This window comes from Taurulus bubalis, assembly GCF_910589615.1.
Source record: "Taurulus bubalis genome assembly, chromosome: 17".
NCBI lineage: Eukaryota > Metazoa > Chordata > Actinopteri > Perciformes > Cottidae > Taurulus > Taurulus bubalis.
In genome coordinates, this window is record NC_136605.1 from 22003777 (window position 1) to 22018668 (window position 14892).

The following is a 14892-nucleotide window of genomic DNA, read 5'->3' on the forward strand; positions in this document are numbered from 1 at the left end:
TGCTCCACTCCTTTCCTGTGTGTGTGTGTGTGTGTGTGTGTAAAAAAAAAAAAAAAAAAGCATATGCGCGTATTGCTACCCACCAACCGACCTTGAATCTGTCCTCAGATTAGTTCTCGCGCCTGATTGGTCGCGGCCGCGGCGCCGCATCGGCTCCCCGGCTTCCCATTGGCCGAGCGCGCCCGTCACTCAAACCGCTCCCGCCTCTCGCTGCGCGTGGTTGGCTCTCTCCGCTCCCCTTTCTCTCGGCGGTGGGTCGGAGCCGCTGTCCCTTCGGCCTCGCATGTTCCCCTCTAAATTCCTGTTTTGAATTCGATGCCCCTTCTTGTAGATTTTATCCTATTCCACACGCCCTCCGCTCGGCCACAACACGCCGACCGGTGTTTTTATTTACCCCCAAATATTTTTGGCGTTTAGAGACCTCGAGCCTCCCTCCCCCCCCTCTCCCCCCCACCCCCCCACCCCACACCCACACACACACACCCACCGCCGCCACCGCGCCTCATCTTCCCCAGAAACATGGCCGTGGTGAGCGGATCGTCCGGGCCGGTCGCCCGGCTCGAGGGCCGTGAATTCGAGTACATGATGAAGAAGCGCTCGGTGACCATTGGCCGGAACTCGTCCCAGGGCTCCGTGGACGTGAGCATGGGCCACTCGAGCTTCATCTCCCGCAGGCACCTGGAGATCTTCACCGCCAGCGACGACGGCACCGGCAGCGGGGACTTCTACCTGCGGTGCCTCGGCAAAAACGGGGTGTTCGTGGACGGAGTGTTCCTCCGGCGGGGCGCTCCTCCTCTGCAGCTACCGCGAATGTAAGTGTAGCCCCCCAACACACATACACACACACACCTACACACACACACTCTCTCTCACACACTCACACTCACACACACACCTCCACCAGACCCCGGTGTTTCTCCGGTCAACATGTGGCTTCAACCCGAGGTGAAGCAGTCAACAACATTTTGGCTTTTTTACTGCCCAGCAGGCTCGAGAGCACCACGTGTTTTAGCATGTTAGCAAGAGCTCCACATCCTGTTCCCCAATGCCGTGTTCTTTGTTGACATGTTTGGTTCTCGACCCGTGGAAACAACCCGCCGGCCCCGCGCTCCACGTCATGTTATGCCCCCGCGAGAGTGTAAACATTCCTCCTTGTTGTCATGCAAACATGCTAGCTAGCCGTTAGCCGCGGCTACTTGTGAATGGAGGCTCCGCTCGACCCCTAAACGTAAACAAACCAGCCCGTCCCGCCCTGCCGGCGAGCCGCGGCGCCTGTAGCCTCACTCCGACCGGCCGGAGCCTCGCTACCCGGTGTGTGTCGCTAATGATGTGCTCACGGTCACGTGTGAACATTACATTATCCCTAAAAGTGAATACACACATTGAATGACGCGGTTTTCACGTGGAGGCTGGTGTAAAGCTGCGTGGCGCAGAGTGTTGTGACACAATCTGCTCTCTGCACAAACATTTGTCACAAAGGTGAAGCTAAAACTCCCATTGTACTGTTCTGAACTTTAGTAATGGGTTGTAAAACTCACACACGGTAGTGATACACCTGATAATGTAATAAACAGACAAGCAATCACAAATAAAGATGATGGCAACTTGTCAAATGGGAAGATTTGTTGTTTTTATATCACTGTAAACTAAATTTATCTGAGTTATTTTGACTGTTGGTTGGAAGAAACTGATGAGGTTATTTTGTTATTTACTATGCTGATGGACAGGAAGTTCATTCACAATTATGCTAACCAGTTTTAGTTGTTTACCAAACAAAAAGTCAACAATCTGCTCCTTTTCTCTTTTACATCGTTGTACATTGAGTATCTTTGTTTTGGTTTCTTGGTCGTACAGAAAAGGCAATGTTAGGATGTCAACGTGTCCTTTTGGGAAATGTCTCTTCACGTTTACACCATTTTACTGACATTTTAAACGATTATCAATCGGTTGAAAATGATAATTTCCGATGAATCGACTATATGTGACGATAAACTACTGAACCAGAATGAGAAGATCGAACCAAACCGGCTTGTTTCCAGTTTTCGTCCAAACGGATTTGTTTGACATTTTAGCCTAAAAAGGTGGTTTCAGTTTATTCACTAAAGGGGGTTGTAATGAAGACAGACCTGGCAACGCGGGCCAGGCTTCCCACACGGCTCTCCAGCTATTGTGCAACCTCTCAATGTGCAACCGCTTGTTTGTTCTGCACGCAGAAGAAGGAAGCTTGTTTTGACTTGATGCCGTTTCTGAAACTTTTGCCTTTTGCTGACATTTTGTTGTTGTTGTTGTTGTCTGCAGCCGAGCACATTTGTGTTTTCCGTGGTTAAATGAAACCCATCGTGCAACGCATACCGATGCATCGCATTAGTGGTGGTCACTGCACTGGTTTCGGGTTCTGGTATTGATCCGCCAATAAAGAGCTTTTAATCAGCGGCGGTCTTCACAACACGCTCTTCCTCCCATAAGTACGACCCCGAGCTCTGGCTCACGTGCTTCGCTGTAATCCTGAAGCTCGAGGCGACTCTTAGCGACCCTCCCGTCCGGCGTGAGGCCGCTGGGCTGCAGAGTGACAGTTGAGGCCGGTTGTATTCCTGGGATTCCTCTCCGGTGATGTAAACAGAAAGGAACGGCCTTCACTTCCCCTTTCTCCCTCCCTCTGCCTCTCCTCTCCCAAGTTGGTGCTCATCCCGTCTTGCCGTCTCCTTTTGTTTACATTCTTCTTTCTTTTTTGCGTTGCATTGTGGGTGGGGGTGAAAATCAAGGGAACGTTTTCTTTTTTCCACTCCAACGAGCTTTGTTTGTTGCCGTCCTCGCAGCTTAGCAGCATAGCAACTGTGCGTTTTGTGTGTGTTTTTTTTGTGTGTAGTTCGGGGCCTCATTGTTCACACGGGGAGAAAATAGGGTCAATAAAGAGGCTTCAGTGAATGCATGCTTTGAGGTGGAGGCTCCACACACAGACCCCCACTCCATGAGCCGCACTCGCATCGTTATAAACGTCCAACTATCTATTAAAAGTGAAGCTTCTTAGCTGTTTCCTACATGAAGCTCAGCTGACTCGACTTCATGAGGTCATTCCCTAGATATATCAGTATATGATGTATTAAAAAAGCTTGTTTTTTTGTTTTGAAGCACAAGTATGTTCTGGACATCAACAGCTAACACTTTGAAACAAAACTCTTCCAGTTGATCGAACAGTTTTGTGCAAAAATGCAGAACATCGCCGCTGCAAGTATGTCCGATGTGTGGTTATTATATCGCTGTGATATGAATTCATTTGTGTTTGGAGCGTTTTTTTGACATTTATAGACTAAACATGGAGCCACAGTTGCATTTATATGGTGAATATTTTGCATTTATCCGCTCTAAACACCCGTGGCAAAGGGTTTTGAGAATGTTGACATGCTTCTCTCTTCCCAAAAACTGCAAAAAACAACAAATATGTATTCTTAGCCACGCCGTCCAGGATGTCTCCAAAGCAGGAAGTAAAATAAAAAAAAACATCCAAGTATCAAAGGCGTTTCTCTGATTTCCAGTTTCTTCCATTTAGACAATTGTATTTTGGAAAAGTTCTACAACACGGATGCATTTGATAATTCTTCTTTTGTTCCATGATGAAAAGGTTGTAGCACAGAGAGAACACGCATATATATCATCGTTATACTTCTTATATCAAGCGATTGAGAAAAGTATATTTTTCTTTCCATACTATCAGATTTCTTCAATCCTTTAAAGCGCCTTTCTCGGCACAAGTGAATATTTAAATCCTTGACTGTGAACCTCTTTGCCAGGGATCTGACACCCAGATCTGTGTCACTTTTAAAACGTCTCTTATGGTTTTCCAATGAAGTTTTGAGCGTCGTCATATTTCATGACGTTATCGCATTTAATAAAGCGAGTAAAATATGCTTTCGTGTTATTTCGGTTCATCTAAATGTCGTTATTCCAGATGGGCGCCGCGCTGCAGGAGACCACAGACAAAGTTTAACGCCAACAAATACGGGTCGCCGGAGGGTTTTTCGTTTCGATAAAAACACGGAAACAATTGCATCTTTTCCTGATTTCATTTTGACTTTTCAATTTATTTCTTATAGCGCAAAATCACAAATTTACCTCACATGACAGAGTTACAACACATTTAATGCACAAGACTTTTGGACCGAGAGAGTGACAGAGAAAGGCAATGCAGTAGCTTTAGGTTATTAATAATATTAATAATAGTAGTTACTATTCCGTTCAGCCCGAGTTATGGTCGTGTATGATTTGTATTGTATTGTGGTATTAAAGGAACACAATGCTGTGAATAAATAAGATGTCAACACTCCTTTAATGAATATTTATTAATTCAACTTAAACTTAAATATTTCCAACGTCCTTCAGAGCTGGATGTAAACACGATTTGATGATATGAAAAAGGAAACGATCGCCCAACCCTTGTGCAAACCAACTATATAGATATATATAGATATATATATATATATATATCTATATATATCCTGTATACACTCCTTATGATTGTATATTCCCTTTATTAAAGTTGCTCTCTTGGTTGACGGTCGTGAGCCAACATTTTATATTTAAACTTTCGGCGGTTCGTCTTCTGCGGCGCTGCAACACAAACATAATGGAGCAGGACGGTTTCTGTGATCTTTTATTATTTATTGATTATATTTAGCCGACCCGCTCTGTCAGCGTTCAGAAGCTGAGGAGCTCTGATGTTATTTAAGGATCTGCGCCGCCACACAGCGAGTGTCTGGCGGGCGGCGGCAGAGGGAACATGCACAATGCCGGCCGGGCAACCGGAAGGTTCTCAGGCTGATTTGTGATGAAGGCGCCGGGGGTTTGTTTCTCTCAGCCGATGCCAACTCTGAGGAGAAAGAGAGAAGCTGCCGTCCCTTGCATTCGTAACGAGATGAAACCCGACGTGCTCCACAGTTTCCTTCTGTGAGCGTTGATTTCCCACGACGGTTCCTCCCTGTCCATCCATCACATACAACGTCTTCGTGGAGCACAACAACATTATGACGACGGGGAATCCTCCTCCTGCAACCGGCTCGGTTTCTGTTGGCAGCGCCTCGCATTCCTGAGTCCACTTCATTGGTTGTTGTGGTTTTCTCAGTTCCACGAGAAATCTAACGGAGCAGCAATGACAGAAATGTCTTTAAGCAACGTGTAATGCTATGAAATGAAGCTTACACCTTTTTAAAATAATAATATATATTGTGGCCTAGACTGCACATAAGTAGACGTCGCCATCTTGACGCCATGTTGTTGTTTTGCAACCAGTGAACAGGAAGAGACCATATATGGACTGAGGAGGACGTAGAGACGCTGTATGCGTCTCTGGTGTCAACCTGTCAATCACCTTGTAGCCCCGCCCCTAAAGCGTCCCCTGCTTTATGGTCTGTTTGACTCTAAATGACCATAATTTACTAAATGAACATCATGCTGTATTGAAGAAGACTTGAAACTAGAGATTGAGACATAAACTCGTGTTCACAGCGTGCGCCTCACTTTGTGACGACTGTCCGATTTTAAAGTATGAAGCTGACGTCCTTCTTTACCCAAATAGATCCCACAAAGCAGAGGAGCGATGGCGGTCGACCGTACAGCGATGGATGAAGCCCTCGTCATCGATACGCTGATTTAAATCAACAGATCTTTGATGCTGAGTTTCTCTGCAAAGAATTAAACCGAAGCACCACTTTAACTTCTTGTTTTTACTCAGAAGTTTCTTACAAATAAGTAATTCAGCGTGAAAAAGCATAAAAAAAATGTACTAAACGACTAAAATAACTAAATAAGGAGGGCAGAATGACTTTAAGGAGCTGGATTCAGTGAATATTAACTACTTTATACTCAATGAATCCACATGAAAATGAACGTCCGTTAATCTTCTGGACAGATGAATCGATCGGCTCATTTTAAAGGCTAATAATCCCAGACCAGACGTTCTCAATGTTTCTTCTAACGGTCGGAGGCGAGTCTCTATATTTCCCGTCCGTCCTCGGCGGTGTAATAACGAGGAGCTATCGGTGCTAATCTGCTGGCTTCTGCTGCTTCCAACAGATGTGGAGCGGAGGAGAGGGATCCTCATCAAGCCGACGCATCCAGTATTCAAATTGAATTAACTTACATGTGTCCCTCTGCTCATTAAAGTCAGCCAGAGGATCCACTAATGAAGCGCTCGCTGGACGGATGCCTCTGAGAACCGAAGCCCGCCGGCGGGATCGCCGAAACTGCACCTTTTTATCACAGCCAGATCCTGGGGAGGGGGAACGCCGTTATCGTCCGATTTTCATCTTTCCAACCGTCCTTGAACTCATCGTGTGTGACGAAGGCTTCAGTCCGGAAAAAGCAGCCAAAACGGAGCTTGAAATTGAGATATTTCATGGTTTTGCACGTCTCATTTGAAACGTCGCCCCGAATGAAGCTTTTCTTTTTACCAAATCCTGTAAAAATTATAACATTCTGAGCTCATCAGTGCAAAGAGGAAGTCGTGATCGATTAACCTGAGACCAGCGGTCACGTGAGGAATAAATATGGGAAACTTCAGGCTGCTGAACGCAGGGAGGAGAGGCTGTAAATATGCTTTCATGCTTTTATTTTGAAATGATTTACGCCTTGTGATTTGTTTTATTCTGCACGAGACATTCCTGAGTTCTCTCTACTTCTGTCCACGCTTGCTCTGTTTCCGTAGCTTCGAGCCCACGGGGAGAAAACAAGAAACGCCCAAAAAGAAAACTGGTTTGAGGAGCATCTTTATTTAGTTAAATGCTGTTTGTCTTCTGTTTGTCTGCAGGTGCACGTTCAGGTTCCCCAGCACAAACATCAAGATCACGTTCACGGCGCTGTCCACCGGGAAGAAGGTGAAGCGCGAAGCTCCGGAGTCCCCAGTGAAACCAGTCCAGCCCCAGATCTCCCCGCTGACCATCAACATTCCAGACAACATCGCTCACCTCATGAGTCCGCTGCCGTCGCCCACCGGCACCATCAGGTACGGCAGCTCTGACTTACCCTCCGGCTTCTGGAGGTCCAGGTGGTTTCAGTTAATTAAACCGAAAGTGTACATTTAATTAGAACGTAGAAAGTAACAGCTTGTTGTTTTTAAATGTCTCCATATATGCTTAAAGCACTTAAAATGGCAACTAAATATCCTGAAACCTGACATTTTTATGAAGAAACTAATTATTTGTATTGCATCATAGATAGGACACATAAAAGAAAACTTAAATACGATAATTATGACTCATAAATAAAGGATAAACGAGTAAATACAAAAGATAGCAACATTGTGTGAGAATGCTAAGCGTCTTTGGGCATTTTGAAAAGCCCAAATGAAATGTATGTATTATTATGTTCTTTCTCGCATAATGATAATAATTCATTTTTAAAATCAGGCTCTATTCTCTACCTTCATATTAACCATAAACAGCTTCTTTTAAGTCACTAATGTGACAACAATATAATAATAATATTGCCCCTAGTTGGTGGACGGTGAACAATTAGGGAAGTAAGTCCAGGACAAAGTTTTCTTTTGTATTTTATATATAACCAAACATAATAATAATGCATTTAATTTATATAGCGCTTTTCTTGGTACTCAAAGTCACTTTACACAACATTTGCAATGTACTAAAAACTATGCAATAAAACAAGTAGAATAATAAAACAGATGCAAATAAATATAAACAGTAAGAGCTCACAGTCATGCATTAAAAGCAGTTCTGACGAGGTGGGTTTTGATTTGGGATTTGGACATCAAAGTAGTCCTGTGCTGCTTTCCCCTTCAACACCGACTCGTCCTGTAAGCGGTCCCAGGTCGGCGCTGCTCACCCGGGACCCTCCGGCGCCTCTCGTGACCTTGAGGTGCCGGCTGACCTTGGCGTGGCCCCTGCACGGTGATCAGCTTAGGCTTAGTTCAGAGGCTGCCGGGCTCAGGGAGGGAGGCGCCTCCGTCTCGGGCGCTTAGATCCTCTCACCCTGATCTCCAGCCAGATGGTTTCCTCCGTCGCTCGGGTCCCGCCTGAAGGTCGCGGGACGGAGGCGTGTCGGCGTGATGGCGGCGAGGCGGCAGGTGCAGCGCCCGTCCTCGTTTGTTTGTTTTGGGTTCGCCGACGTCTTCAGGGTCACGTTACACGTGGAAATCCTCCGACGTTAAGTCTCGTCATCCCCCGGTTCTTAAAGCCGAGCGGATCATGAAAGTCACGGGTCGGATCAGCGGCAGATATAACTTTTACACTCTTGATTGTTTTCATTATAGCAGCCGTCCCCCATAAATATTATAATTTCAAATGTGATATTTTTACTTTGTTAAAGTAATTTATAGTGTTTTTTTTTCTTTGTAAAAACACACAATTCAAACAATAATGAAATAAAAGTAAAATAAAAAGTATAATAATGATTTTAAAGCCTTTAAACGGCTCATAATTCATCTGTGAAAACATCTAGATTTAATCTAGTTTATCAGCATCGTGAGAATGTTATCATTTACCTTCAGCCAGTACTCATTTTCACTGAGCAGAGCCTGAACACATCATAATTTAACCGAAGTGAACCTCCTGTTGGTCCTCTGTTAGCGGTGCTGCTAACGTTGCTGCTACCATTACTAGCTTTCCTCCTGTTGGTTCTCCGTTAGCGGTGCTGCTAACGTTATTAGCTCTCCTCCTGTTGGTTCTCCGTTAGCGGTGCTGCTAACGTTACTAGCTCTGCTCCTCTTGGTTCTCTGTTAGCGGTGTTGCTAACGTTACTAGCTCTCCTCTTGTTGGTTCTCCGTTAGCAGTGCTGCTAACGTTACTAGCTCTCCTCCTGTTGGTTCTCCATTAGCGGTGATGCTAACATTGCTAGCTCTCCTGTTGGTTCTCTGTTAGCGGTGCTGCTAACGTTACTAGCTCTCCTGTTGGTTCTCTGTTAGCGGTGCTGCTAACGTTACTAGCTCTCCTCCTGTTGGTCCTCTGTTAGCGGTGCTGCTAACGTTACTAGCTCTGCTCCTGTTTAAACACTGATTGGTTGTTTATAAAGTCACATGATCAGAGACTAGAGAAACATCCATGACGTCATGATCACATGTTCTTCTGGTCACATGTTCTACTGCACACGTTTGGTCTGGTTTATTGTAAACCTTCTTGACCGTGTTGTTGTTGTGTTGCAGTGCTGCTAACTCGTGCCCCTCCAGCCCGCGGGGCGCCGGCTCGTCGGGCTACCGGATGGGCGGCCGCATGGTGAGCTCTGCAGAGCTGCAGCTCATGAACGACAACTCGCAGCCGGAGAACGACAAAGACGCCTCCGGAGGGGACAGTCCCAAGGTGAGAGGAGGACGCACTGCTTTTAAAGACGTCTTTTAAAATGTCACGTTAACTCGGCGATAACCGACACGGTAACTCATTTAGTTAGTCTGTCTCTTGATGAATATTTTCCTGATTTTGGTCCAAATGTTGAACAGAAATGCTAATATTCTGATCCACACACACACACACACACACACACACACTTACAGGCAACTATTGTGTTGATGGAGTCTGATTGGATGATTTCAGTCATTTCTCTACATCGTCTCCAACATGAGCATTTGCTGCTTTTACATCCTTTTTAAACTGAATTTGTTCTCTTTTGGACTTTTGATGGGACAAAACGAGTCTTTTGAAGACGTGATCTCGTCTCCAGAGTGAAATAACTGGGCGTTGTGTCTCCTGGGCTGATCATAACGTTCCTCCTCTGCTCCACAGGACGACTCCAAACCTCCGTACTCCTATGCACAGCTGATCGTCCAGGCCATAACGCTGGCTCAGGACAAGCAGCTCACACTAAATGGAATCTACAATCACATCACAAAGAACTACCCCTACTACAGGACCGCCGACAAGGGCTGGCAGGTGAGTCTGAGGCTCTGCAACAAACCCTGCGTTCGTGTTGCAGAGAAACCGCCATGAAAAAAAGCGAAATTCTGCAAAATTACAGCCAGATTATCGTCAGATTTTCATCTTTCCGACAGTCTTTGAACACATCACGTGTGACGAACGCTGAGTTCATCAAAAACATCTTATGTCTCATTTAAAATCTTGTCCCAAAATAAACAGCTTGCTTTAACCAGATTATTTAAAAATGCATTTTTCAGCGCAACTATGAAGCCACGTTTAACTCGTCTGAGACCAAAGGTCACGTGACAACAATTCTGTGAACCTTTGAACTTCAGGCTGCAGAACACAGAGAATGCAACAATGTAGCTCGTTAAAATAAGATGATCTTTTATTAGTCCGGCAGTGGGGAAATTACAGGATTACAGCAGCAGTGCACACAAGAGACATATAGTCAAATAAAAAACAAGTAAACAGTAAAGAATCCACAATAGCAATGTTACACATACAGACGTACAGAAGTATTTCAAATGTATTTATATTAGTTCTTTCCAACATTGGGAACACACATTTTTGTAAACTAGATTATCAAAGAAATGAAACATTACACCTGTTCTCCTGCTTGAAGACACGTTTGCTTTCTCTCTACTTCTGGACATGGTGGTGCAGAAGCAGCACTTTGACATCTAAGGCCACAGAGAGAATCGGTTGAACTGCTTCGGGCTTCAGAGGATTGACGCGCCGCCATGTTTTTTGTGTAACGCCTCTCCTCACGTCTCTCCTCCCAGAACTCGATCCGTCACAACCTGTCGCTGAACCGCTACTTCATCAAGGTGGCGCGGTCGCAGGAGGAGCCGGGCAAAGGCTCCTTCTGGAGGATAGACCCGTCCTCGGAGGGCAAGCTCATCGAGCAGGCCTTCAGGAAACGAAGGCCCCGGGGCGTGCCCTGCTTCAGGACCCCCCACGGACCCCTGTCCTCCAGGTCTGGTCCCGCTTTGCTTTACTGTGAATCACATCAGATGGATGACGCATGAGAGCACGAGATGGAAATGTGTTGGAGGTGCAGCGTTGAAAAGAAATGAGTTGCAAACTTTAAATAATACTAAATAAATAAAGGTTAAAAATACAACATTGTTCCAGATTCAGGGCACTATTTAAAGGTGCAGTACGGATGTTGTTATTTGAACATCGGTTACTCTTAAAGTGTTACCTTGAATTCTTGACAACAGCTTTTTGTCTCTTGAGGGTGAACAAAAAAGTATTGATGAATTTAACTACGTTTATATATATTTTTTTTTTTGTTTTGTGACAAAGTTTGCACACGACTGGATAAACGAGACGTGGATTAAACTGAACGAGTCGTGAGAGTTTATAAACGGATGCTTTCACGTAGTTTTGCTTTCACGTCTCCGTTTTCGTCAAAATTTAGTTACGGGAACACAGGATGATCAAATAAAAATGCACAAACTGATAAAAATACTGCAACATAAAAGACCTTTTGCTCAGTGATGGATTCTCAACCAGCTTCTTAGCGCTAACCCGTCGCCTCTGTCGACCCTCAGGAGCGCCCCGGTGTCTCCCAACCACTCGGGGGTTCTCTCCGCTCACTCCAGCGGCGTCCAGACCCCCGACAGCCTCTCGCGAGAGGGATCCCCGGTCCCCCTGGAGCTGGAGACCGCCCCGGCCCCCGCCACCACCACGGTGGTCCAGCCCAAACTGGCGGTCATCCAGGAAGCACGCTTTGCACAAAACACAACAGGTATGAGTTCATCCCCTCAGAAACAATGTGAACTCCTCTGGTTGTATAGAAGTATATGCTTCATGTGTTAAAGCTGCATTCTCTCTCCTGGCCACCAGGGGGTGACTCCTCTAGTTGTATAGAAGTATATGCTTCATGTGTTAAAGCTGCATTCTCTCTCCTGACCACCAGGGGGTGACTCCTCTGGTTGTATAGAAGTCTATATAAATGACTCTACTTCTCTTGATGTATTCCCTCAGTAAACATTGTAAACATGAGTTTATGTCTCAATCTCTAGTTTCAAGTCTTCTTCAATACAGCATGATGTTCATTTAGTAAATTATGGTCATCTAGAGTCAAACAGACCATAAAGCAGGGGATGATTTAGGGGCGGGACTACAAGGTGATTGACAGGTCGACACCAGAGACGTATACGTATGTTATATATAATAATGATAAATAAACCTGCACGACTCTTAATATCCTAACGTATGGGCCTCCCTGTGTGTCCTCAGGCTCGACTGCTAACAACCAGCCGGTACTCATAGCAGTCCAGCGTCAGTTACCTCAAACCATTAAGCCAGTGACCTACACCATGGCCTCCCCAGTGAGCACCAGCAACTCCCAGCCCACCATCCAGACGGTGCACGTCCTGCAGCAGATCCCGGCCGGCTCCCTCGGCTCCGCCGTCCTCGCCCAGCAAGCCGCCCTCATCAAGGGCGAGCCGCACGAGAACGGGGCGCACACGGGACTCAAAGGTGAGCAGGGCATGCTGGGAAATGTTGGGGTCGTGTTTACTCGGGTACTGAAACAGTATTGTTTCTCTGAGTGTTTTTATTGGTACTAATATTAACATTTCCTCATATATTATTTTTTTTTCTTTTTTTTTATGTATTTTTTTATTTATTTATAAATATATTTTGTATTAAATATATTTGTATATTTTGTATGTATTTATATATAAATATATGTATATACACAAATCTAAATATATATGTTTTTTAATTTATTTATAAAAATAAATAAATGTAAAAAATATATAATAAAACAAAAATATATATAAATAAATATAATACATGTTTATTAGTACCAATACAAACTATCTATAAAACACAAAACTACAAATATATATATATATATATATATATATATATATATATATATATATATATATATATAAATTAAAAAAACATATAATAACATGTTTTATATATACAAAAAAAAATTATATAAATAAATGTTGATACTGGTACCAATAAAATATATATAAAACACACAAAAAAGTTATATACATAGAGCTTATTTTAGTGTGAGAGAGAGAGAGAGCTTTTTTGTGTTTTATGTACAAAAGGAGTAATTTTGGGTATCTGTACCAAAGTCAAAGTATTATCCAGGATATTTCTTCAACTGAAACTAAATAAAAAACGATATCATTTAAGAAATCAAATATTATCTGGGTGAAAAATGAATTCCAAATCCATGTAAAGTGATCTTAGTTTTAGTTAATTAGCTCAAATAAATCCCTGCAAGGAGATAAAGAAAAGGAGAGTGTAAATCTGTCAACCCTCGTGATGTTTGTGGTCGTTGTTGTTTTCCTCTCAGTCTTGCAGAATGAAATATCAACAGCAGGATTTAAACAGAAGATCTATAAAGGTTGTTTTCGTGTCCTCCTCTCAGTCAAAGTGGAGGCGGTTCCCAGCATCTCCTCTATAGGCGGCTCCAGTCGCATCATCCAGCAGCCCGGCGGGACCCTGCAGACCGTCACCATCCTGCAGCCCATGGGCCAGCACCAGCTGCCCATCAAGGCCATCACGCAGAACGGGACCCACAGCATCACCACTGCCATCCACGGGCCGTCCGGTGAGCCACGAGACGCAGTTATAAAACACTCGCTTAAACGTAGTGGTGTGTTAAATTAACCCTGATCGCACGTCTGCTTCATGGAGGAGCTGAAGACTCGGAGGGATGTCAGAAATATGTATATATACATATATATATTTATATTTAATATTATGCTGCAAACCATTTCAAGTTGGAAGTTGATCGATCCGCGTCGGAATCTAACCTCCGGTTCTACCGAGTGAAGCCGATGCAGAAGTGTCTTCAAACCTGTCATCTCTCTCCTGACCACCGGGGGGGCGACTCCTCTGGTTGTATAGAAGTATATGCTTCATGTGTTAAAGCTGCATTCTCTCTCCTGACCACCGGGGGGGCGACTCCTCTGGTTGTATAGAAGTATATGCTTCATGTGTTAAAGCTGCATTCTCTCTCCTGACCACCGGGGGGGCGACTCCTCTGGTTGTATAGAAGTATATGCTTCATGTGTTAAAGCTGGATTCTCTCTCCTGACCACCAGGGGGCGACTCCTCTGGCTGTATAGAAGTATATGCTTCATGTGTTAAAGCTGGATTCTCTCTCCTGACCACCAGGGGGCGACTCCTCTGGCTGTATAGAAGTCTATTTAAATGACTCTACTTCTCTTGATGTATTCCCTCAGTAAACATTGTAAACATGAGTTTATGTCTCAATCTCTAGTTTCAAGTCTTCTTCAATACAGCATGATGTTCATTTAGTAAATTTTGGTCATTTAGAGTCAAACAGACCATAAAGCAGGGGATGCTTTAGGGGCGGGGCTTCAAGGTGATTGACAGGTCGACACCAGGGCCGTACACAGCGTCTTTACGTCTCTAAAATGACGTGACGGCCGTCGTTTAGCTCCATCGTAGTTTCACAACACGTCTCTAGATGAACTGACTTTATCCGTGTTTTGCCGTGTTTCGCTAACCCGTCTGGTTTCTCCTCCTAGCCGTGGCGAGCCCGCTGCACCTGCTGGCGGCGCACGCCTCGGCCTCGGCCTCGCTGCCCACCAAGCGGCAGAACGGGGACCAGCCGGCCAGCGAGCAGCCGGACGCCAAGCGCCTCAAATCAGAGGACGTCCCCGTCGGCAACTCGGATTCGGCGGCGCCGGCTAACGGCCCGGGCCTCAACTAGTCTGCACTGCCACGCACCACACAACCTCCCTCCCTCCCTCCACCTCTCTCCCCCTCTCTCTCGTCCTCCTCCTCCCACCACTGACTCCCGAGGTGCCAAACGGAGAGGATTCTTTTTTTTCATTTTCACTTTTTTTTTCTGTTTTCTAGAGCGTCACGAGAAGAAGAAAAATAATAAATAACATCCACCCCTTTAAAGACTGGAATGTGGGTCGAGATCAAATTAAAGAAATGGGACACACATGAACTCAAAAAGGTCCCGCCCCCTCCCCTTCCTCTTCCTCCTCCTCCTCCTCCTCCGTGAGCCACTGAA

At 45.0% G+C, this 14892-nt stretch overlaps 1 protein-coding gene across 1 annotated transcript; it reads left to right on the forward strand.

Annotated features, from left to right (window-relative positions):
- Positions 1-519: 519 nt before the first annotated feature.
- On the forward strand, positions 520-14644 carry foxk2b (forkhead box K2b; the record flags this gene model as incomplete). Its single annotated transcript, XM_079233113.1, has 9 exons — positions 520-812; positions 6800-6994; positions 9149-9302; positions 9723-9869; positions 10640-10833; positions 11414-11610; positions 12105-12347; positions 13267-13449; positions 14396-14644. 9 exons carry the CDS (start codon positions 520-522, stop codon positions 14578-14580), a joined length of 1791 nt encoding a protein of 596 aa, XP_079089239.1. The 3' UTR covers positions 14581-14644.
- Between the last annotated feature and the right edge of the window lie 248 nt (positions 14645-14892).